The 25,349-nt window shown below is 52.2% G+C and overlaps 2 protein-coding genes across 2 annotated transcripts in view; both read left to right on the top strand.

Annotated features, from left to right (window-relative positions):
- Nucleotides 1-1,111: 1,111 nt before the first annotated feature.
- OSER1 (oxidative stress responsive serine rich 1) lies at nt 1,112-4,549 on the top strand (the record flags this gene model as incomplete). The annotated part of the gene is made up of 3 exons (XM_082007439.1): nt 1,112-1,188; nt 3,007-3,120; nt 3,856-4,549. 3 exons carry the CDS (start codon nt 1,112-1,114, stop codon nt 4,547-4,549), a joined length of 885 nt encoding a protein of 294 aa, XP_081863565.1.
- A 3,510-nt stretch (nt 4,550-8,059) lies between these two features.
- Nucleotides 8,060-25,349, top strand: part of JPH2 (junctophilin 2) — a gene marked incomplete at its 3' end in the record, with an annotated part of 29,690 nt that continues 12,400 nt past the window's right edge. Inside the window, exons 1-2 of the mRNA XM_082007338.1 lie at nt 8,060-8,888; nt 16,247-17,030. Coding sequence (XP_081863464.1) covers nt 8,510-8,888; nt 16,247-17,030 — 1,163 coding nt within the window. The 5' untranslated portion in view covers nt 8,060-8,509. The remainder of the gene's footprint in view (nt 8,889-16,246; nt 17,031-25,349) is intronic.

The following is a 25,349-nucleotide window of genomic DNA, read 5'->3' as shown; positions in this document are numbered from 1 at the left end:
GACTATGTTGTCAACAACCCATACAGTGTGGCTAAAGGCTCTCACAGTAATGGTGCCCACACAAAATGGCCCTGTTTTTTCCAGAAGTAGTTGAATTTAAAGCATTGAATGAAGCAGGCTAATCGGGTAAAGTTCAACAAATACTGAGCTTGACGTAGTCTGCTGTAGAACTGAGACTTGCTACAGTCAGTGGTTTCTGCTCAGCAAAAACAAAGCTCGTGCTATAGAAGCAAATCTTTATCAAGTATTTTTTAGCAGAAGCGTGGCTGGTGTATGTACAATCGTACACATGATTGCAGAGCTGTAAGGTGCTGACAAGCATCAAGTTGAGAAAGATTTGAAATTCCTTTGTAGCCAGATTAAATGATGGCCAGGGTAGATGTAAAAACAAAAAACCAAAAACATCAGCCAGTTTTTTATCAATTTCATTTTTTATTTAAAACAAGGCTTACTGTTTGCTGTTTGTACTCTTATTTGCATTTGTACTTGTTCCGGAGATGATATCAGAAAATTTTAATGGCTATTTGCAATCAAAATACTGCGTTCTGATAGGACTGTGTTTGTTTTGCTGGGATCTAGACATAAGAACAAAAATTTTGTTTAGCTTAAAACTTTATCTGGTTTTAAGAAAAATCTGTTGGTTTGTTGGGTTTTTTTAAGTATATATGTAACATCAAGTGCCAAAGTTGGAAATAGCAGTTGTAGAAAGTTAAAGTTGACTTCCAACAGTGTTGTTCCTTCTTGCCTTTAACCTCTTCTGGATTTATTCTGGTAACACTGTAAGACAAATAGTCTAGACTGTAGTGGATGTGCAAGATGCTATTGACACCAAATTTTTACTTTAAATTGCTAATTCACCTATGCAGTTGTACAAGAGACTGTTTGTTCCATTCTTGGGTATCATAAAAGCTTGTTGTTCTGAATCAACTTTTTTGAAAGTTCTACAAGAATGACCTCAGCTTTGTGCACTCAGCGTGCTATTTTGAGTTTATTTTCATGTTTTATTATGCTGCTGGGCAGCTAATGCTTTTAACAAGGTTCTTACATCCATGTCTCTTTTTCTGCTTGTACCAGTACATGGTAACTCTGTCAGCTTCTGGCTATCCCAATAATGAAAACAGAAGCTAAGGATGGAGAAGAGGAAAGCCTGCAGACAGCATTCAAAAAACTGAGAGTTGACACAGCTGGGTGAGTAACACTGTAGGGAGGTACAGACTTATATATTACAAATAGACTTGAAGGGAACACCCTTGCTGTTAAATTTGAAGGAATGAGGTAATTCCGAAAGGTTAGGCACTGAAAGCCTTGATGCTAGTTAAACAAACTGAAATAAATTCACTACCTATAGACTGCACTTCTCAAGGAATTGTTATTTGTTTGATTGCTACCCAACAGGCTTGAAACAAACCTAACAATAGTCAGCAGTTGAAAGGAAATTTCATGCTTGAAATGAATTTTGGCATGAATCTGGCTGCCAAAGGTTATGTCCATAGCACTAGAACTCTACTATTGAAGTTAGCGTATTGTCATGGCTCTGAAGGCCTGTCATGAGAATAAACCCCCAGCTTTTCCCAGGAGAGGAATGTTCTTTCCATGTCTGTAAAAGAGAGCGCTAGATTCAGTGCATGATTCCCACACAAACTATTTTTATTGATGTCACTTACAAATTTCCTATTTATAACCAAAATCACTAAATGGGAAAGAATGCTTTTTGTGTTGCTTTGTTTTGTGGAAGATCTGACATGTGGCACTTACCCTCCCTGTCCCAGGTAGCAGAACACAAGCAGCATGTGTCTTCTGTTGGTGACAATCATTCTTATCTGAAGTGGGGGAAAAAAAAAGGCTTCTATAGAATGTTTTTCCTGTTGACAAATGTGCACCGTTACATACTACTTTTATAGTACTGTGTTTCAGTAAGCTGTTGTCAGTGATGCAATTATCCCAGTGACTGAAACAGAAGTGTAGGCAAGGCAGTATATAAATACCAAGGTGGCAAGTAGAATTACCATAGAATTTAGGCGGTGAGTAGATGGGCTTCTAAAGTTATCTTTCATTTAAGTAATTAAACTTGTTAGAAACGTATCACCACCCAAGTGTCTCTCATTTCTTCAGTATCTCTAGTCCACCCTCAAGTCAGGCATACTTAATTACTTTGTTTTTACTGTTTGCCTTTGATTTACTGCTCTGTGTTCATTGTTCTTTAAATGGAAAATAGCAGGTATTTGACTAATAGTTTAGCCTCTAAGTATCAGTTAAAGCTGTCCCAGAACAGCGTGTGGAGACTTATTTTCACTTTTCAGGGAATCGGCCCTGTTTACAAACCAATGTGATACAGGATTTAGAAAATCTCCTTGTGAATTCCAGTGCAATATGTGAACTCACAACTTGGAAAAATTGTTCTTGGGATTATCACAGCTCCTTGAGAGTGGGAGTTTGGGATAAATTTATAGCATCGGAAAAGTTAGTAAATCTTCCAAGGTCCCTGGTTTGAATAGAAGTTGAATATCTGACACAACTCTGTTGTGATTGAACTTGCAATAGTATGAAGAGTTTTAGCTGATGTTGTCTTAGACAGAAGAGGCTTAAGTGTTCTTCAGTTAAACAAAGTCTGTTTATGTCCAAAGAACATTTATTTTTAGGAAAGAATGGCTCATTTGTCTCTGGAAAAAGAGACGTGTTTCTTCAGTGTTGGTGTTTTTCCCCTCCCCTCTCCTGGGAAACTGAAATGTAGCCATTGTGTGTGCTTCATCATTGATGTGTGGAGTTTGGATTTGCAGTCTAGCTGCTGAATGGTATCGTGTTTGGTGAAAGAGTCTGTTATACAAACTTTTGAGATAGGAACATGTAAGCACTATTTTTCTGATTGGGATCTTTGTGGGCAGGTCTTTTAAGACATTCTGTAAATGATTTGTGGCAATCTTTTCTGGGAAAGAAGATTCGTAAGCTTTTTCATATTCATAATGTTAACCAGTCTAGGCTGTTATCCTTTCATTTTCTCTTTCACAGATCTACTGCTTCTCTCCCTGTGGGTGAAGGGACAAGTCCTAGAGCCCTAGTTAGAACAGTGGCAGATGAAACCAAACCTAAGAATGTGTGTACTTCTAAGGAAACCTGGCACGGGTAAGAGAAGCTTGGGATTATCAGATGACTTCAAATGATACTGCATTGAAAGGGAATTTTAAATAGACAAGTTTTCTGGTAACTACACCCCTACAGAAGGGAACCAAGTTTTCTTTACTAAAGAGGCTGTTTAAAACACTCTACACAACATTTTTATCTTCATAGGTAACTACTGTTCTTATTTACAGTTACATAAGGTGAAAGGAAATGCAGTTCAGCTGTAGGTTACTAAACATTATAGATGTTTCTTAATGTAAATGTGAACTGCTGTTTTTGAATTGGACAATCATGAATACACCTCTTTCAATAACTGTTTGACATTGTAGAAGCTGTCAGCATGCCTTGGGAACTAGATTAAAATAAAGAATTGGTTTCTGGAGTGTCTATGCAGGACTTTACAGATCTCCTACTGAAACAAAACTACTCTTTAGCCTGGATTCATTAGTTTTGTGCTGTCTTCTGCTTTGTCTTTCTCTCAGAGGTTACTTTCTCGTCTCACATGCTTTACTCGCTTTCTAATCTTAAAAGCACATGCTTTAGGTTTTGCTTCTCACACATTCCTTTTATACAGCTGCTTGACTAGAACAAAGTCAAATTCTGAGACAGCAAAATACTCTGAGCTTAAAGCTCTTGCATGCAATATAAATGCAGTAGGGATTTTGCCCGATGTTATTTGTAATCCAGTGATAAGTCTTTTAGTGAATCTTCACTCCCTCTTGTGTCTTTCCTTGGTAGGTGTATGAAGAAGCCCTCAAGAGGAGTTGTGAGAACACAGCGTCGCAGGCGTTCCAAGTCTCCAATTCTTCATCCTCCAAAGTTTATCCATTGCAGCACAAAATCCCATTCCATGTGCAACCAGCTAGTGCACAAGAGCCAGACTGATGCCCCAGAAGACAGCACTGGGTTTGGGATGCCAGTCCCAAAGGAGGCTTGTGCACACGAACGATGCAGCGTTGCTCCTGACGTTGGCCAGAAGGGAGCTGATACTGAGTCTTTGGGAACTTCTGTTACACAGTCGGAGTCCAAGAACAAACAGGAGAGCTCCCCAGCTGCCATTTCTGTACTATCCAAAGCAAGCCTAAAGACTACAGAGCTTTCTGACTTTCAATCTATGTCCAAGCTGAACATGAATAAGCCGTGTGCATGTGCAGATAAAGCCTGTCAGTGTAAACGATGGCAAGATATGGAAGTGTACAAATTCTCTGGCTTGCAGAACACCCTCCCGTTGGCACCTGTTAGAAGAACAGTTTCTGAGGATCACTCCCAGTCTTTGCCATCAAGAACTCCTTCAAGTTCTCCACGCTCTTGCTCTGAGCAAGCCAGGGCCTTTGTGGATGATGTGACTATTGAAGATCTTTCAGGATACATGGAATATTACTTGTATATTCCAAAGAAAATGTCTCACATGGCAGAAATGATGTACACCTGATGGCAACGAGTGCTAAAAACAGGAGGGTGGGTGGTTTAAATCTGCCCTCTGTCGCATTCATGTGAGATGCAACCCTCTCCCTGCTCACTGTGCTTGCAATAAAAACACCTTTTTGCATTTTAGCTAGCGTTCATTAGTTAAGCTGGACAAACAGTTTAGCTTAAGCATTTTAGTTTAAGCTTGGAATAGATAATGAAGTAAACACAGCGAACATGTTTAGAGTGTAGCTGCGTATACTGAGGTCACCTAACACTTGGGAAATTCTGCTTCATTTTCAAAATCCTCCTGTTTTGGTTTGTTGGAAGAGAAGAGTCTGTAAATTGCTTGGTGATTAGAGCTATTATTGTGAGAAATTTCATGTAATTTGGCTTCTTTGAAATGGCTTTGATCTCAGGCTGTAACACGCTTGTGTTTTTGGATGCTTGTGCCTTTGATTTTATAAAGAAGTGTGACTGTCTCCTCTTCTTGGTACTATTGCTACTCTAGGCAAATTCAGGAGACAGAGCCATCTTTTCTTGGGTGGAGGTAGTGTTGTTTCTTTGTGCCTAAAGAGGCTTTATTTCTGATCAGATGAACAGGTATCCTTCTTCCCTGTCTTTGATGTTAATGTAGTCAGGTGCCAATAGGTTAAAGTAACATTGGCTTACTAGATTGCCTGATTAGACAAGAAACTTGGAAGATCAAAACAAGGCTGTTTTAAGAGGTTATTCTAATCTCTGTTGTGTTTAGTGGAAACTGTAAAGCAACCGTAACTTTTTGTTGAGTGTCCAGTGGGCCTTAGACTTGCCTGCAGCAGCAGGAATACCCTGCTTTATTCTGGGGGTTGCTTCTCTGGTTAACCGAAGGAGGAATGAGGTGGTGGACTCTGTTCAGTGTATTTTTATGAAGGCTGAAACAGCCTTCAGTGGTTCTAATTCCTGCACTGTATTTTCTGCGTTGTTCAGCCTGCTGTCTAACACCAAGTATAAGTATTCTTCAGGTATTGATATTTGTGGACTTGAGTGAACAGCTGTCAGCTGCACAGTGGGGAAATCTTGAACACTGTATTTTCTTTCCTATCCAGTCTTTTTACTAAACCACTGTCACTTGGAGCTTTGTATTCTTCCTGAAATTTACTTCTTCAGAAACAACCATACATTGTGTGCATCAGCACAGTCTGTCTTTTATGTGTATAGCAAAGGAGCATCCCATCAGGTAATATGATTTGTTGAGGGTGACATGAGTTGTGTTAAGCTTGTCTTTACTATTTGCAGTACCCAAACTTTTCTGACCTCTAAGGTCTGGAGAAGAAATGGAGACTAACATTTCCCTGGTTTTGTGGGTTTTTTGGTAATTTCTGTGGCAGTATCTACTGTCTTAGAACTAAGTGACCATGCAAGTTTTCCTCTTCTGCCAGTTCTGAAGTGTCATCTACCCCTTGCAGAGTGTACTTGCGCCCCACATCTCCCATTTCCCTGCTCTTAAATAGCTGTATTTCTGCATTCTGAATTCAAGGCAATTATTTGGTGACTATTGTCTGCAATACTGGGCTGCAAAGTGCAGAATGACCTTAATTCTCAAATAAACATTCTTTACTGTTCCCAAATGTTTGCAAGCAGCAGCCACAGCACCGTTGTGGGGCTGAGCACACCTTTCAATATGGTGCTGCTTTTTTGTTAGTCACCGCAGACCTGTACCTGCAGGGTTTAGGATTGCAACGTCAATAGACAGTGGGTTGAAATCCAGGAGGTAATGTAAAAAAAAAAAAATAAAGATGCAAATTGGTGTGGACTGGGAAGGGAGGCGGTGTGAGCTGGTACAGACTGGGAAGGGAGGCAAGCAGCACTGGGCCACTAGAGGTCACCCCCAGGCCAGGGGCGGGCGGGTGCAGTGGGCTCCTCCGCACCTCCTCAGCCTTCGGGGAGAACATGACTTTTTCTACCAAAATGAAGAAATAAAACCAGCTCTGGGCGGTGCCTTAGTGTACACAGGGTTGGTGCTTTCTGAAGTGTGATTGCGGGTATGTTAGGCAGCAGTCAACCAAAGCTCTTTAAATGCCAACATCTGCATAAGTTGTTAACATTTAAACAAAGTGTACTATCAGTTCACAACTGTACTGTGTAATTAGGAAGAGTTGCTGAGTAAATAATTATGTGGTCCTGAACTTGGCATCCTCTTAGGGCAGTTACAACATATTTGGGCTGGTAAATCCTGGAAATAAGACCCTGGGCAGCTGTAACTGCTGCCTTAACACTTTCCCTTCTGTTACTACAGGGTGTTTTAAGATGCTTTGGTCTACCCAGAAACCACAAAAACCCTCCTCTAGTTTTGCTCTGAGAAAATGTGAATTTCCAAATGTGAATTTGTGCAGAGAACTTTTAGACTACTCCATTGTGCTTTCAAAGCTTAGCTTTAAAAAAAAAAAATCCAACTTGACCCAATTTCAAAATCTAACTTTTTTTTAAGAAGCAGCAGCTGTAGAGGGCTAGTTCTGCCAAGTGGAGTTTGAGTTGTGTTGGAGTCCCTTACTGAAGTGCCTGTTCCTTCCTGTGGCTGAATAAAAGTGAGGCCTTTGGTAATCAACTTTATAGTGGGCAGCTGGTCCTTTGCACCTGTGCCTGCAGGTATTTTGTAGTTTGTGCTGTATATACATACTTGGCTCTTCTTGCAGTTATATATTGTATGGCTTGTTTTCTATGCCTCTTCTTTGTTGAAACACCAATGAGAGGTCGTCCAAGTTGTAAAACTGTTACGCCTGTCTGAAACTCGCTGTTGTCTGTGACAGCTTTGTCCCAGAGCTCGGCGAGGGTCTCGGGAGCTTGTCTCGAAGGGCAAAGCACTTCTGATAGCACAGTCTCACCCCACTGCAGCTCCTCAGCAGCTCGTGATCAGTGAGGAGAAGGCCATCTCTTTGTGGTCCTGCTGTGAGGCTCTCTTTAGGAGATGGGGCAGGTGTGGCTGGGAGAAGGGGGGGCTTAGATTAGGCTGGTGCCCAGTGTCTTGTTCCTTGTCCTCTCTCTGCCATCTGTAGCTGATGTGGATTGGTTTTATCAGCAAGGTGGGCTGTCCCTGCTGTCAGTGTGTCTGCAGCTGTCCCGGGGTGGGGGTCTCACCTTTCTTCTCCAAAGGTGGTGGGAGTGGGTTGTGCTGCCAGCTGTGGCACGAGAGATGCTGGTGGTCGTTTGGGAGAGGGGGGAAGGACTCTCTAATCCTTTCCACTACCCTGAAGCAGTGGGTAGGGAGTTCTGCCTGGCCCCTTGCCCCCCGCCCGCTCCACCGCCGGTGCCAGCAGGACCCCCCTCTCCCCCGTGGCGTTCCGGGGGGTGCGGCGAGCTTCCGTCCCGCGGGGGCATCCGCGGGGCTCCGGCGGAGCGGGCACAGCTCGCCCGCCGCCGCCGCCTCTCCTGGGGCGGGGGGGAGCGACGCGCCCCCTTCCCAGGCTCTATTTTAGGCAGACATTTACTTTCCCAGCCTCTTCTTCGCCTGGATCCCTGCCCGGGGCGGGGGGGGGATGCGTCTCTTCCCTCCCTCATAAAAGGGCCCCCGGGCGGAGGCCGGGCTCCGGGGGGTTATTTTTGGGAGCAGCTCCTGGGATCCGATGGCCTTGTTAGGGCAGCGCTGACCTCCCTCCCGGCGGGGGAGGAGAGTGGAGCGGGGCGGGGGAGCGCGGCCGGCTCGGCGCCCCCTTCCCTTCCCCGGCCGCGGGGCTCGGCTCCCCGGGCCCCCATGACCGCGGCGGCGGGGCCGGTAGCGGCGCGGCTCGGCTGCCCCTCCCGGGGGGGGGCTCGGGGCCGGCCCGCCCCTCTCCCCTCCCTCCAATTTCTCCTTCCTCCCGTTCCGCGGCCCCTCGGCCGGGCGAGGTGAGGCAGGAGCTGCTCCCGGCGCCCAGCCCGGCTCCTTCGGGGATGCGGCGGCTGCCCCCGCCGCCCCGGAGCTCTGCCCCTGAGAGAGCTGCCCGGCGGGGGGGCACCGGCGGGTACCATGAGCGGCGGCAGGTTTGATTTCGATGATGGAGGCGCCTATTGTGGTGGCTGGGAAGGGGGCAAAGCCCACGGGCACGGCATCTGCACCGGCCCCAAGGGCCAGGGTGAGTACTCGGGCTCCTGGAACTACGGCTTCGAAGTGGTGGGCATATACACGTGGCCCAGCGGCAACACCTACGAAGGCTACTGGTCCCAAGGCAAGAGGCACGGCCTAGGAATCGAGACCAAAGGACGGTGGGTTTACAGAGGCGAATGGACCCATGGCTTTAAGGGACGGTACGGCGCGAGGCAGAGCATGAGCAGCGGAGCCAAGTACGAAGGTACCTGGAATAACGGCCTGCAGGATGGCTATGGCACCGAGACGTATGCCGACGGAGGTAAGGGTGACTGAACAGCGTGAGACCCAGCCTGTGATGGCAGAGGCTGAGTGTTGTCCCTGCTGAAGGGGTGACCTGATCCTATCCCCACTAGTGAGGTCCAGACAGGCACGATGGTCTATAATGAGCCATTGATGTGCTTCAGGAAAGAAGGAGGGCTTGAGGGGCAACCACCTCCTAAACGTCTGTATGTGCCCCGACTTTCACAGTCGGGCACAGAGTGCACGGCTCGCCATCTGCGGACACGAGGGAGGAGCAGCGGGAGCGTTGCCCCCGCCATCCTTCCCTCGGGAGCTGCTCTCGAGTGTCTGTATCAATAGTTAACATGAACCAACTTGATTTGTGTAGTCTGTAGTTCCCAAGGACTGGTTATCACAGCTCATCACCGAACCAAACCAGAAAGCCCTCGCTGGTGCACAACCACGGCGAGCCCTTCACTTGCTCACTGGGCAGCGAGTTGTAAATGTGTTCACATCGGATATAAGCCGCCCACGGCGTTGTAGCATGATTTGCCTATGCATTAAACACGGCTTGCTTGCCTCTGACGGGCTGCCTGGACCTCTGCTTTGCTGCACCATTTTGGCTGAGTACATCTAAGCTGTTTAGAATACATAGTCACACGCCTTTCCCTAAAATAAATCCCTTCAATTACTTGGAAGCTCTCAAGCCCTGCTGGTACACAAATGCACCGTGTAGTCAGATATTTGTTGTGCTCTGTAAATGCTCAGTCTAATTGTGTTCTTGCATTAGTGGCAATTTTGGGGTTAGAAACATTGCAAGAATCTCCGTGCAAGTAATTCTGTAGCTCTTCAGTACTGTAATGTTCCAGGCTGCCATATTTAGGATAGCTAAATAGAGAGGGTGATTTGAAAGAAATACCCTTCAAAATATGGATCAGAATTGCATCTATATTTATCTGGGACAGGCAATGGAGTTAGTTTGTAAAGAAAAATAACAGTAGTGGTATAAATCTTCAGAATGAAAAGCATTGGGTTTATAGAGATTAGAAAAAAGGACTAATTCAAGACTGGCTGTTAGACTTAAGCTTTCATGTAAATATTTCTCAATGAGTTGCCTAGGTACGTGGCTAACTTTAAGCCTGGGAATATCGTCTTGAAGTTGACTCATTGGCTTTGTGCTGTTGGAGGTTGTAGGTGCAGGCACGAACTGATGCATCCCTCCAGCTCCTTAACTTTTCAGCCCGCTCTGCCCCGTGGCCGTGGAACGGTTAAACCTGAGCTGTGCAGGTTGCATGGCAGCAGCGAGAGTTCAGGCTAGTGCGTGTGCGCTTGTACATCGCAGAAACTTCACGTGCAGCCGTAGGACGTGTGGGTTACGTGTAAGGTGTGCTCTGATGAGTAACCCGCAGCGATCAGATAGCTGCCAACGTCGGCTCCCATTGGGACTTTCATTCTGGAGATGTCAAGGTCTCCTATGAATCTGCACGCTGCTTCCTCGCTGCTTTCTCAAATACATCTAAGGGTGCAAGGCGCCTGGATTTCCAGTTGATGTTGTAGAGGAGAATTTCAAGAGGCAAAACTTGATGTAGGAGTTTGAATTTGATTAGGTTATGGACTGAAAGCTTGGGACAGAGGAGGGGAAAGATGAGTCAAAATATTCTCCTGTAAGCATATATAAGATACTGCTTCAGTCAGCATAGTGCTCCCCGGGGTGTTGTCCAGCACCCAAGAATGTGCCGCCTGCGTGATCGCTGACCCGTGAAGATGTGCCCTGCCAAAGGCACCCTGGGCAATGCTGAGCTGAGCCCCCCGAAGCCCGACCAGATGTGGCTCACGAGGGCTGCGCGGTGGTGCCCGGCAGCCGCTCCTCGCGTTCGGCCGTCACGTCCTGGCTGGTCCGAGCCATTCATTCAACACGTGAGCTTTTCTGGCGGTATGGGAACGCGTAGAAAGCCGCATCCGATGCCAAGGTGCAAATCACCAGCCAGCATCGTCTGTGTAGGACTCGCAGGACCCTCTCCTGTTTTGTCTCCTCACCTGTACCCAGTAACCAACTGCAAGATCCAGATGTGACCAGGCTGCTAACTTGACCTGTTAATATTTGCCAAGATAAACATCTGGAAAGGCTTTGGAAATCTGCTGTCCCTCGAGTAGGCGACGTGATTCCCAAGCCCCCTGGAAGCTAGCCACGTGAGGAAGAGGGCTCTGGGAACCAGAGCCAGGTCGTTAGAAGCTTTAGGTCATGGTTGGGCTGTCTGTGGATTTCAAGGAGGTGTAGCTGATTCTAATGCTTTAAAATGGACTTTAAGTTTTTTATATATATATTTTATCTATGTAATTATGTAAGACCTTTATACTTCAAAATACACTTACAAAACACAAACAACCCTATAAGTATATTTTATCTTGTGGCTGGCTGAGGATGGTGGTTAAATAAAGCCCAAACATGGAGTGAAGCTTTTTGAATCCTGTATGGAGTTTTGGTGGCATTTAATAAGAAGTGGATTCATGGTATGGTTTAGCCCAGGCACCACGTGGTGCTTTTCATTTGCTTGTTTTTCCTCAGCTACCAAGTGCCCGTTTTTGTGAAACTTATGGGAGACCGAGGGCTTCAAGGGCTCTCCTTCTTTCATGTTGATTGGAATGACCCAAGGGATTCGGAGCTCCTGGGGTGGCCGGGCAGAGATGGTAACACCCAAAGAAATATAACATAGTATGCAAGCTGAATATACGTGTGTGTCTGCCGCTGTCACCAGCAAAGAGCTGGGAGCCCTGTAGAGAGGCAGGATGTGCTTAGCTGCAGCGGATGGTGGTTGGAGTCGTGGAAGGCACGGCATGAAGGAACTCACCATTTTGCAACCTGAGCTATGAGTAAATACCTGGCTTTCACCTGTAAGTTTTGTCTCTGCTGTAAAGAAGGCCTCATTTTTTTGGATACTTTTGTGCTTTTCACTCTGACTCCTTGACCCAGTCAAATCTCATGGCAGAAAAAAAAAATCTCACTGCTAAATGCAGAGTCGTACTGCATATGAAGGATCTGGGCCCAAAGCTAGGCTTTGCTATACAAATAACTGGTTTTTTATATATATATATATATATATAGGTGAAAAAAACTCTCTTGCAATCAAAGCAGCCTAAAACCAACTTATTTTTGATGCTGCAATATGGTTTCTATGGCTCTCAGAGAAAACAGTGGTGTCAACTAACTGCGTGCGGAAACAACTAAACCATTCAGTGATCACCAGACCACAAGAAAGGGGAAAAGACATGCAGAAGCGTGCTTTACCGGGAGAGAGAAAATGGGGTGATATGGAGCACTGCTGGCTCTTCAGGTGCCTGGGGCAGGGAAAGAATGGCGGGAAGGGGCCTGGGATAGGGCAGAAGGAGCAGCACCCATGGGACTGCGGCCAGGGAAGTAGGAACAGGGTCTGGGCGAGCCAAAATGGTGCTGCCTTGTGTCTGCTGCCTCTGTAGCAAAGTTCCTGCGTGGCTGAATTAGACCCATGAATTAATGCTGTGAATTTTTTTTCCCCCTCTCTGTTTGTTTTTTTTTTTTCCCCTTTCTTTTCCCACAGAAACCATCAGATAATACTGTGGGCACCAAAAGGAAGCACTAGTTTTTCTCTGGCCTGTCTTGCATGTAGTGCTGTGCATTGATTTAATGTCCCTGGCTGTTTACACTAGGTTCTTCTAACACATCTGTCATCACAGTATCTGGGTAGCTGCAGAGGATCGTAGGGCAGTGATACGATTTGAGTTGTTTGCATTATTTACCTGGTTGTTTGTATTATTTACATTCATCACTAATGATGCGAGAGCTTAGAGGCGAGCTGGGAAGGGGAGCTGCGACGCTGCTGACAGCGGGCTCTCGCTGCCGGGCTGGGTGTGCACCAGGAGCTGACGCTTTCGCCTTTGATGCAGCTGGGCACTGTCCCATCCTGCTGCCAGGGCGAAACGGAGGGTGCTGCCACCCCGTTGGTGTGTTTGGAGCTGAAGGCTGCAGGGCTACCATTTTCATCAGTCCCACGATTTAATCCTTCCCATCCTATGACGATACTCGGGCAGGGCCACCCCGCTGTTTTGGTCAGGGATGGGCAGAGGTGATGAACTATGTACCTGGGGATCGCAGAGGAACCAGTGTTTTTTGTCATTACGACAAGAAAAAATGCAGGCAATGAAGGATTATTGGGGTCCTGTCCCTCAATAATCACACCCTGCTGGGGTTAGGTGGCTCTGTCCCACTGCCCTGGTGAATCGGGCAGGGCTGGGGAGGCAGGGAAGTGGGACTCTCATTTTCATCCTAAATAGAGGTGTGTTTTTTTCACATCCACTGGGGTTTTTAATTATTTTTTCCAGAACCTCGGATGTGTGTGAGTGCATGGCTGCCTGGCTGGCAGCTTTGCGTCCTGCCTGCCCCCCCTTGCCCAGACTGCTCTGGTGTTCCGGGGTAGCAGTGGCTCAGGGACGTGCAGTCCTGCTGAGTGACTGCCTGCAGTGAAAAGGGGTTTTCACAGCCCCATCCTCTCTTGAACTGGCTGCACTGGGTGAGCCAGGGCTTGGCTCCGCTCAAATCTTGCGTGCCCCGACACATGGCCGCCAGCACATCCAGCCGCTCTCGGCAGCCTCTGGCCCCACTCCAGGGGTGGCTTATGCCTCTGCTCTGGCACGAAGCCTCAGCCGAGCACTGAATCGCGGCGTGACGGGGACATGGCAGTGCCCACTCGCCCCCGGGTTGGCTGGGCAGCTGTGGGCAGCGTGGCGCGTCAGTGCCCTCCGTTAAGCCAGGTGGGGTTGGCGGGTTTGGCCACACCACGTGCTGGAGGGACGATGTTTGTGCTGTGTGGGCTGAAATCAGTCAGCCAAGGCCAGCGTGAGGAGCTGGTGGGGAACCTCGTGTTGAGGGTAGGCACGTGTGCCCCCAAGAAGTGGCACCCCAATCTCTGCTCCCTGGAGACCCGCTATGCCTCATGGCTTTTCCCGTCCAGGTGGCCCCGGTGCTGCCCGGGGGGATGGAGGGGGCTGGGGACTTGCTGGAGGGCAGCAGCTGCTCCGACCTGGCTCCCGAGGAGCAGCTGAGCCCCCCTAAACCTGCGACCCTTTTCCAGGGTTCCTCTTCCAGGGGGTTAACATGGAGGTGCTATCAGCTGCAGCCTGCTATGTATGAGGTTGTCCTGTCCTAGGAGGAGGTCTCCAGTGTCACCCTGATCATGTGTCAGCCCTGCTCGCTGGCTGGGTGGGTGGGGACGAAGCACCGACTTCACCGGCTCTTGGTCGGGAGGGACGTGGGGGCAGCACGGGGGTCTCCGTAACTTAATTTTGTGCTGGGAAGACTCATCACCATTTTATGGAAAGGGATGTGGGAGCACGATGAGGAACACACCCAGATGCCTGGGCATCTCCAGCGATGGTCCTTGGCTCCCTGCTGATGCCCAAGCCCCTATCCCACGCTGCCCACCTTAGTTTTCCTCATGGAGCTTCAAGCTCTGGCACACTGCTTCCCCACGGCTGGCCGCAGCCTGCAGATGCTCTGCACTACCCCAACCCTTACTTTTTTTAGTAGGAGGGACCAAAGGTTTGTGGGGACCCTGCAATTCCGTGTGCTGTGGGGTGGGCAGGGGCTGGTGGGGGGTGGCTCAGCCTGGAGCAGCAGCTGCTGCCTGCTCGGGCACTTCTTGTCTTTCCTGGCCCCTGGTGCTGTAAGTTAACACCCCACAGGCAGGTCCAAAGAGGATTTCAACGAAACCTGAAGCTTGGGAGTAGAGATTATGCTGCAGAAGTGGCCTGGGAGACTGTAAAATATGCACTCCCACAATTGCCAAAGAAGGAACTGGATTTGCTCCCTGGGGAGCAGGGTCATCCCTGGTCTTGGTAACAGTGTCTGAGTAGGAACATGAATGCCTTGAAGATAGGTCACCCCCTTCTGTCTCAGCCCAGCCCTGCTGACCCTCCCCGGGACCCTGGGAGTGCTTGCTCTCCCAAAATTTGGTGCCTCCCGGTGGTTACTGCTTATTGAAAACCACATTTAGGACAGATGCCTGTAAAAATGCCCCTGGCATGGCTGTCCCTTCACTTGCATGAAGCAGCAGCCGGGAGAGTAAAGGAGCAGGGTGGCCTTTCCAAGGGTGCTCCTGCTTTCCCAGCACCCTCTGCCCGTGCCCCGGGATGGGGGGCTGCCAGCGGCTTCTGCCCTGCAGGTGCTGGTCTGGGGCGAGGTGGCCTGTTCCAGGTCCCGTAACGCCGGCTGCCAATGGAGCAAAGCTGAATGCTGCTTTTGTTTGGGTTGGTTTGCTGGTTTCTGAGGCAACCGTGGCTACGGAGTGAGGCGAGATGGGCTGGGAGAGAACCAGCCTGGGGAGACAGCCCGTCCCGTCCCGCAGGGCTCGGCGGGACGGGGAGGCTGCGCTGGCATGCGAGCACAAGGCTGCCCCGCCAGCCCTCCTGCCCCCCTAGGGGCTCTTCTTGCCGGGGGCTTTGATGCTACTGATTTAAATCTCTTGACATCCTAGAAAGAAAGATCAGAGCGGTGGTCTCCAGCTCACTCTTCTGGAGCCTGCAAAGGTGCAGACCTGGAGGGGCCTGGAGAGGAGCAATGTGCTTTTCCCAGTCCTTCAAGGTGTCGTTGCCAAGGTCCTGCTGGCTCTCAGCAGGGTTCTTGTACCCAGGGTGCAGCCCTGCCATGGTGAACACGACCCTCTCTGCGTTCCCCCGTCACTGTGTGCCCTCTTGAGCTGGGTCTGGAGGAGTGTGGTAGGGTGGCATTTTTTGGTGCAGAGCTGCTCTGCTCCTCTCCTCCCTTTTTCGCCCATCTCTTGCTTCATGCAGTGTGGCACAAGCCTTGGTCTTGGGACCAGGGACAAGCTGTATGCCAGGGCCAAGCAGATGTGGGTGCAGGGGCAGCCTGTGCTATGGCCTGGCACCCATCTCGGGGGTCTAGAGCCAGTCCTGGCAGCCTGTGAGTGACAAACTGCAGAACGGGCTGAAAGGGACTGTCACTGAGCCAAGGAGAGCTGTGCCACCGCAGCTTGCGTGTCCGCTGGGGCTGCTGCCATCCCAAGCTCCAGCCCCGCGGGGCTGCCTCTCACTCCCTGCTCCAGCTGCAAATCCAGACCCCACCCGTTAAGTGTCTTTGGGTCTGCACCAGTGTCCCCTGGCACCCCAGCCCCTTTCCAATGAGCTGTCACCTGCCAGCAGTGGCTCTCGGGCTCGTGTCCTCGGCCCTCCGCTCCCTGGGCACTGCCGCTTGTGCATGCGGGTGAGCACTGCTGCAGCCGGGGCTCCTCTCTTCCAGGGACGGGGGGTGCGTCCACTCTAGGGCAGTGCTGCCCCACAGCCCACCCTCCTTTGCTGGCTCACCCAGGAGCAAGCTGCCTGTTCACCCCTCCCTCTTCTCTCCCGCAGGCACGTACCAGGGCCAGTTCACCAACGGCATGCGGCACGGCTACGGCGTGCGGCAGAGCGTGCCTTACGGCATGGCCTCCGTGGTCCGCTCCCCACTGCGCACCTCCCTCTCCTCCTTGCGGAGTGAGCACAGCAACGGCACCCTGCCCCAGCAGGACTCCCCCGCCGCCAACCCCGAGAGCCTGCCCCTCTCGCCCACCATCAGCCGCGGGGGCTTCGCCCTCAGCCTCTACGCGGAGGCGGAGGCCGGCAAGCCCAAGAAGGGGGGGCTCTTCCGCAGGGGCTCCTTGCTGGGGAAGCTGAAGAAGTCCGAGTCCAAGTCGTCCCTGGCCAGCCAGAAGAGCCGCGTCAGCTTCCTCAAGAGCGAGAGCGGGATCAGCTCGGCCGCCAGCGATGCCACCTCCACCGTCAGCCTGGGCGAGGGCGCCGAGGGCGAGGAGTACCCCCCCTTCGAGTCCGACATCGACGCCACCACCACGGAGACCTACATGGGAGAGTGGAAGAACGACAAGCGCGCCGGCTTCGGCGTCAGCGAGCGCTCCAGCGGGCTGAAGTATGAGGGCGAGTGGCTGGACAACCTGCGGCACGGCTATGGCTGCACCACACTGCCCAACGGCAAGAAGGAGGAGGGCAAGTACCGCCACAACGTCCTCGTCAAGGGCATGAAGAAGCGCGTGATACCCCTCAAGAGCGCCAAAATCCGGCAGAAGGTAGACAGGAGCGTGGAGGGGGCTCAGAGGGCCGCAGCCATCGCCCGGCAGAAATCGGAGATCGCGGCATCCAGGTAGGCACCCAGGGCTCCAACGCACAGGTCCCCATGGTGGTGGTGATCCCCATCCCACGTGCCCCTCAGGAGCCGTACTGCCTGCCTCCTCGCTGCACGCTGGCGGCGGGGTCAGACTGGGCTCCCTGCAATTTCTATTTAATCCTTTGTACATAGAGCTGGTGGAGCGGGGCCGAGGGCCCTCGCGGCAGCTCGGGGGTGTTCAGGGCCTGTCCTCTTGCTTGCGCCCTCTCCTGCAGCCCTGGCCCAGGAGGGAGCTGCTGGGCAGCAGGGCCTGGCGCTGGCCCCGTGCTCCGTGGGCTGGGGAGCGTGAGCCGCTGGGGGTGCCGTGCCAGGCCGCTGGAGCCGCTGGGCGCCATTGACAGGGCAGGAGGAGAAATGGTGGGGTTTGGCTATGGTGAATCCAACAGGCTCGTGAGCAGCCAGTGGGACATGTCCCAGATGAGTCGGGTCTGCAGCAGAGCGTGGCTCAGCCCCGGCGACCCCCGCGTAGCTCTGTGAGGAGTTTATGGGGTGCTTTAGGATCGCCACTTAACGTTAGCGGCTCGGTGTAACGGGCTGTCTGGGACAAGCACTGCCGTGCTGGGGTGCTGCGGACTCGGAGGCAGGACCTGTGGTGGACACAAAACTGAGGAGGGGGCTGCTTGGGGAGTCCCGTCTGCCCCCCAGGAACCAGCTGCCCTTGGCCACCTTTTGAGTGAGCGTTTCTGCTGTGAGGGAGGTGGCAGTGGTGGATCACTGGGCCCACGCTGGATGGCTGACCCCAATCCCGTGGCACACGGCCACATCCCGCAGCCCGCAACGCTCTAGGGTGCCAGGAAGGGAGGAACCGGTGAGGACTCGGCCAGGTTTGCCCCCTTTTGTTCGCCCACTTTGTCCTGGCCAGACCCCAGGGGTGGGAGGAGGGCTGCGGCAGCCAGCAGCGAGTGAGCGGATGCGAGCCGTGGGGGTGTGCAAGGGAGGAGTGTGCGAGGGTCTGTGGTCCCTCCAAGGATGGAGGAGGGAGGAGATAAGAGAGGGGTCTGCCTGGGAAGAGCAGGGGAGAACCTCCTCCTCCTGCTCGCATCCCTGCCTGCGTCCGGACGGTGCTGGCAGCGTGCTTGTCCTCCTAGAGCATTCCTGCCAGTCTCGGAGCCGGCCTGGCAGAGACCAGAGGTCATCAGGCAGGGTTGGAGCCTTCGCTCCTCTTCTCTTCCTCGGGGAAATGTGGTTATGAAAGACCTCGAGGTTTCACCTTGCCCCTCCATTGAAACCCTGCCCTGGGCAGGCTTTGCTCAGCTGCCGGGCAGCGCCTGGGCCTCCAGGGCTGTCCTGCCTTGCTCCTTTTTAGTGCTGTTTAATTATCAAAGTTCCTTCATTACCAAGCAGAGAAGGGAAGTAGCAGCAGCGGGGAGGGCACCTGTTCCCAAACCCCATCCCTCCCCTCCGAGAAACTCCGGCTCTACTCTCCTGGCAGCCATTTCTGCTCCAAAGTTTTGCAGGGAGCATGATTGGTTTTTTAGCAAAACCCAGTTGCCTCAGAGGCTGGCAGAGAAAAATGGGCTGAATTGCAAGTGAAACACCGTGCAGGGCGAGCTGGGATAAAAATAACAGGCTGGGGCGGCGTGGGGCCCACTAGATCCTCAGCTCGACACCGGCTTCAACCGTGCCTGGGAAAAGTGTGTGGCAACGGCGCTGGGTGCACATATAAAAGAAGGCTGAAGCTGCAAAAGCTGCTCCCCAAGAGCTTGGCCGGTTTACACAAGCCTCTTTTTATTATACACTATTTACACTTCGGATCAAAAGCGGCTCTGCAGTGTTTTCCATCAGGGACTGGAATGCGCCCGCTGCCCCGACGGGAACTGCATCCCTCCCCAGCGTGGCTGGGGAATAATTTCCTATTAAGGAAACCTTGGAGCTGGAGGAAATAAGATGTTCAAGCTGGTTTCCTCCAGGGAGTCCTCCCCTCACAGACCCTGTGGGAGTGCGGCTGTCGCGGCAGGGGAGGAGGACGCTGCTTGCCCCGGCTGTGCGATGCCCCGGGCTCCATCCCCACGGCGCTGCCTGCAGCCGAGCAGAATTTGGGCTCCTGCGTCCTGTAAACTAGAACTCACCGTTTCCATCAGCGTTTACTCCTGGCGTACGTTGCTCTGGGCAGAGCCACCCTCTCTACCTGCTGCCTTTTGAAAATCTGACCGACGCTCTCCTTCCTCCTGCTTTCAGCTCAGTTTTGCAGTCGAGAGCAAATATAGATAATTTTGCCTCAAGAGGGTCCTTAGATTAAATCCCAGCTCTGCCACCAACTTTCTCTTTGGCCTTCAACCTTGCCTCAGTTTCCACACACAAGACAGAGAGTAATTGCAGACAGATTATGAAAAGTGATTATTTTGCTTTATGAAAGGGCTGTACTATCATTAGCATTGCCCTAGCTCGTAACTGCAAGGTGGAGTTTTCTGGATGGAGCATTTATACTTCTCCTTGGATGGCAGTGTGTGCCTTATCCGAAGGAATGTCTTTGAGGCTACACGAATCCTTTTTTGGGGGAAGATGTGACATATCTGTATGTAAGATTATTGCTAGGAACTAATTAGCAGGACACTAATTAGTGTCAGAAGCCTGACTACCTCCACGTACCTGTGCTGTTGTATACAGACGTTTGAGTTTCATTTGCTTCTGGCACTTGGGGGAGCCTCTTGCAGAGCTGAACTGTGGTGATATCCAGCCTTCTGCTCTCTGGGGGTCAAACGTCAGGAGAAGACCAGATTTCACTCTTTTGCACCATAAAAGGCTCTTTAAAGCATAGAAATCCTGAGGGAAAACAAACCCGAGCGCTGGAAGCTGCCTCGGCCAGTTGCACCGCAGGAATCCCAGGCACGTGCCCAAGCTCCGGGGGTGTGCGGGCAGGCGGCTACCGGCAGTGCCGATGTGTGTCCTGCCTGTGATCTGCCCTGCAGAGATGGGCGGGGATGATGGGCAGCCGCCGTCAGCAAACCTTCCCTGTCCTGCGCTCTGCTCCGAGGGCATCCACGGCACCGGGCTGCTTTGCTCCTGCCCCACATGGCTGCTGGGCTTGGGTGTCCCAGCCGGCACCGCAGGCAATGCCAGCTACCGCCCGCCCCGCTGCCTGTCCTGCCCGCACGGCGCTGCCCTGGCCTCCTCGGCTTCCATTGGCATCCTCCCGGGTTGGCAACCCAGCTGCTTTGCCCGTTGTGCAAGCAGCCGAGGACAGCGCTGGCATTGCCTCACCGCTGGCTAAGGGAACAGTGATTTTTTAAATTCTTTTTTTCATTATTTTAATTAAAATCATTTGCCATGGGGTCCTGCTGTCCCGAGCAGCCCATCCCAGTTCAGCCAGCTGCCCCCTCACCCCAGGCAAAGCCCCTTGGCGCTGCTCAGACATCGGGCAGAAACCCGGGGCACGTCTATCGGCAGCGCTGGGGATCAGCCACTGGGATGGAGCCAATGGAAGTTAAAGTGTGGTGAATCCCCCCCAGGCTGCTGTCACTCAGGAGAAAAGTCATTGTGGAGTGCAGCCGCTGCAGGCGGCTTTGCTGCTGCCCAGGGGTAGCCACAGGCAGACGTAGGGGTTACCAGGTGCCGTCTGATGTCCCGTAGCAGTGCCCTGTTCTGCTGGTGCACTTCCTTGCCGTGATCCCAAGGGAGTCCCGTCGGAGCTGGGATGCAGCTGTTCCCACAGTGCCAGGTGAAGGCACCCGCCGCGTCCCTCTAGCCTTCCCCTTTCCCACCCTCCATCCTGTCTGGGGGCTCCTTCGAAAAAATGCTGGGGTGGGTGGGAAAGGCAGTGAGGTCCTGGGATCGCGGCCGGGACGTCATCTCCCTGGTGCTTACGTAGAGCAGCTGAGTTGAGGTCCCCCGTGAGGACGGGACAGCCGCCACCAAGCCTTGAGCCAGCCAGTTAAAGCCATCCCGAGGTGTATAACAGCTGTCCTGGAGTTCCCTGGGCATGTGGGTTGGTGCCGAATAGCACGCAGGGGTGCTGCCTGTGCAGTACGTGCTCGCCTGTCCCATGGGGAGGATGGTTCCACTGAAAGCAGGGAGGAGGACCATGGAAGTGGTCAACTTTCAACTCTTCAAAACCAGATTTAAATAAAATTAAAAATTTTAAAATAAATTAAAATAAAATTTTAAAAAAGCAAGAGGAAGGGCAGGACCAGCTGCAGGGAGAACACTTGATTTTTTGAAAGCCGTACGCTCAGTAGCCAGGCAGCTTGCACAAGGGCTTTCCTTCTCACTGGTGCTTTTGGGGGACAAAATGACTGTAAATACTGCAAATCCCCCCTCTGTCCCACTGCAACAGCGTCTGCTGTGGTCTGCCTCTGCACGGGGTTGTGCTTCCCAGTGACTTGGAGCAAAATCCATGGAGGGACTTGGCCGTGTGTCCTGCAAGGCACGGCTCTGGCCACGCTCTGAGATTGTTTGACGGGTGTACGTCCTGTAAACAGCACCTCAGATATATCTGCCAGATGTCCCAGGATCAATAGGAGAGCAAGGCGTAAGAGGCAAGAATGGCTGCTGTGCTTCCTCTGTTCGTCTTCAGACGCTGTCCCTGAAGCCTCTGTGCAGCTGGGTGTTTTATGCCTGGAGAGTACAACTAAAAAGGAATACCCTTTGGATTTATTTTTATTTTTAATGTTGTATCTGTAGAGGTCCTGCAATACTACTGTTTGGGTAGGTATCTGTAAGCATTTTAAAATGTTAGGTGTTAATTCCTGTTAACGTAGGGTTTACTCATCACGGTGAGCCCGGGCTGTGTTGAAGTGCCGCGGCACTGCGGTGAGCGCTTGGCATCAGAAATCACACCGGTGTGGCTTCCCCGGCAGCGACACGTGGGCATCGTTCATAGTGTGAGCTGCTGCCTGGTTGTGAAGCCTAAGTTCTTTTTCTGTCCCTACACGTGTCTTTGTGGCGCATCTTAGCTCTCCCTCCAAATAACAAGAGTACTTGAGTGCTCCCGTATCGCTTTCCGAACCTCCCCTGCCCAGCCACATTCCCAGCAGCGCTGCCGCTCTCGCCCTGCGCTCAGCATTTCCAGCCTGCGCAGCCAGGCAGCCGCGAGCGTCTCCTCGGGGGACGCGGGTGTACGGTGCAAATGACGTCCCGAAATCGCTGGAGTCAGCAGAGCCTCCTGACTAAATAAGGGCAGGCAGAGCAGGGCTTTATCAGCACCGCCCGAGCGCAACAGCTGAGAGCTGAGGCCCGCAGCAGCCCACGCCGCTGGAGCTCGGCCACGCGCTTCCACCGATAAGGTGCTTTATTTGGCATGACTCGGCCCCGGCCAGCCGCCCTGCCCTCCCTCCCTGGCACTCTCGGGGGTTTATGCCGCCGGTGGGAAGGTGGGCAGCCAAAGCAATGCCTTCCTAATGCACCGCCTTGGTGAGGCACGGCATGCAGCCGTGGCTGCGGTGGCCTTGGCTGTACTGGGGCTGATGGCATAGCTCGGCTTTTCCAAGGCCAGGGAGTTCCGACCTGGGATTTTCAGGTCTGTCAAAACCGACTCAGAGTTTGCCCTGAAAGAGTTTTAGGATTTCTTTTTTTAACTGTCCTTCGATTTCTGCTTTCCTCAGGCTTTTACCAGAAGCATGGGAAGTAGAGACATCAGGAGACCGGCGCATTCTCAGACCTTTAGGTCTGAGGCTGGAGGGCAGGATGCTCATGGCCACCCCGTGAGAGTGGGCAGCAGCGGTGGCTCAAGGCAGTCCTTGCCAGGCAGGCTCCCCTCTCGGGAGAGCAGCTGATCCTCCTCTGCTGTCCCAGCTTTATGGTCGCTTTGCTCCAGGACTGCATGCACCGTGTGATGGATGGGTGTGTAACCACCCAGGGATGGAGGAGGCAGCAATGGCTGGGAGATGGGCAGAGCCTGTCCTGGCCCCGGGTGGGATGTTGGCTGCGATTCACCTCTGAGCTGGAGCTGCTGGAGAGTAACACGGGAGTTGGGAGCAGAATTTCTGCAGCTCTACACTCAGACACTGAAGATGCCACAGACTGACCTCTCAGGAGGCTTAAAAGATAGGTGGGTGCAGATGAAGGGGGAAACAGGACTGCCCTGGCTTCAGTAAAATCCCCCCAGACTCCCCGCGGGGCGCAGGGGGAGGCTCACGCTGAGCAAGGTGCAGCCACACCTGGAAGCAGCCAAGCCAGGGGAGCCGGGGGCAGGTCCCTGGTGGCCAGGTATTCTGGCTGCTCCGCAGCCCCCATAGTGGGAGCGAGCATCTTGCCGCTTCCGCAGGCAGGGCTCGGAGAGAGCCAGCACGCACATGGGCAGGGAGAAATGAGGGCAGCCCCATGGCCTCTGCCATAGCTGGGTGTCAGGACACTGGTGCCGGGACACGGCGGTGAGGGGACACTCCTTGGTCCTGCTCTCCCAGCAAAGACGTTTCTCACAGAACTTGATGTGTTTATAAAAAGGATAATCCTGTTTAATTCACTCTTGTTTAATAGAAACCCAGTCACTGGCATCTATTTCCACACCATCTGCAGCCTGGGGCTGGGACTCTCCTGCTTGCCGTGCAGCACTAGTGCCAGCAGCGCTTGCTCATTCCCCTGAAACCGGGCGAATAAAGACCTTTTCCCCTTGCAGCTCCTGGGCAGGCGGGACCTCCTCCAATGGCTTATCAGCGCAAACCGAGGTCGGTGTCCAGGATAACCACCTGTGGGGACGGCGAGGGGAAACCTGCCTGGCCTGTGCCACCGTGGCCAGGACCACTTCAGCTTGGATTTCTCCCAAAGTTCCTGGAGCAAGAAGGCCCTGGCTGCCTTGTGCCATGGCGTTGTATTGTCACCGCGTGTGGTTTGGTTAGGAGGAGGGCTTCCACCCGAGCCTCCCCGCACCCTGGATTGGGAGCTTGGGGGCTTTGTGTCGCTGGTGTCTTGGAGATCCTGTCCCAGAGACAGGGATCTAAGCAGGGCTGGTGTGGGCTTGGTTGGGCTGAGTTTTGTGGTTTTGCTGCCCCAGAGCACCAGTCTCCAGTTCTGTAGAAGTATTGCCTGTTTTGAACCGCTCGTCCCACCCCAAAAGACCCTTGGCCTCACCTCTCCTTCTAGCTCACCCTTACTGACCTGGGAGCAGGCTGCAGGGTTTGGGTGAGCCCCTCTCTGTTCCCGATCCCATGCCGCCATGGGGACAGCAAGCCCCAGGGTTAGGGTCCAACACCAGGACCAGACACCTGCCCCAGCTGCGGGACCCCCACGATGTGTGTCCCCCCATGATTGGGGCTCTGCAGGCTGGAGGGGTTCGGTGCCACGGAACGAGTGATGGTGTGATGCCTTCACCCCTTTCCTTCAGCCCTTTCCCGGAACAGCCTCATCCCCAGCCCAGGCTGGCTGCGGCTCCAGCACTGACACATTTTTGGCCAGCTGTGCTTGTTGCGCCGAGATGCGTCCTGACTCCAGAGGAGGGTGCGCGCAGCTTTATCTGTTTTTCACCCGCCTCACATGAATTTCCTTAGGCACTTTCATGCCCTATTAGGGTAAGAGGGAGCATGCACTTTCAGTAGCTCCAAGGAGAAAGCATCTCTTGGGCAATAAACTGCTTTCTCCAGGGCTTCCCAGGTCTTTGGGGTTCAAGCAAGCAGGGCTGTGGCTTGCAGGGATCCCCTCAAGAGGAGCAGAGTCAGGATGGCAGGACGTCAGCCCCAGGGATGGGTACGACTCAGATAGCCAGCCAGGCAGGGAAAGTGGAATTAATGGGCTGTTCATTCTGACCTTGTGGGAAATCCTATTCTCAACAGCTTACAAACACAGAAATGGAAAAATGAAGTGTGACTTTAATCTGCAAAAACGACTGTGGAAAATGGTAGCTTCTCGTTCAATCGATCTGCTGCCGTGTGGAGCAGGAAGGCTTTAACTCCCATCCAAATGCTTGAAATCAGCAGGCAGGGAGCCAGGCTTTAAAATCATCTGATTCAGTCAGGCTTTGCTCAGAGGTTATCGTCATTCCAGTGGAATGTGAAATAGGCTTACCTTGAAAAAAAAAAAAAAATTAAGCAAAATGTCCAATTTAAACATAAAGCCCGAGATACAGAAACCCTCCCTCCTCCTGGAGGAGGTACATTTTTTTCAGCTTATTCTGGTGCTGGGCCAGAGCCCTTTGGCTTTCTGAGTCCAAGTTTTTGTCATTTTGCTCCTGCGAGGCCTGCTAAGCCTTCAGCGAGCGCCAGGAGGGAGCTGGTGTCCCAGCAGCCTTGGGTGCAAGCACGGAGGGGACATGGTGCTGCAGCCTGGGCAGTGGGCTGGCAGCCCTCGCAGCTCCCTGCTCCCCCTCTTGTCTCTGCTGGACCTCCGATCTGTGAATGTCAGCTCGAGAGACCTAGAGGGCTGGGA

The sequence above is a fragment of the Phaethon aethereus genome, assembly GCF_964289735.1.
Source record: "Phaethon aethereus genome assembly, chromosome: 16".
Classification (NCBI taxonomy): Eukaryota; Metazoa; Chordata; class Aves; order Phaethontiformes; family Phaethontidae; genus Phaethon; species Phaethon aethereus.
Note: the sequence above shows the minus strand (reverse complement) of the source record. Positions and strands in the feature narration are given on the sequence as shown.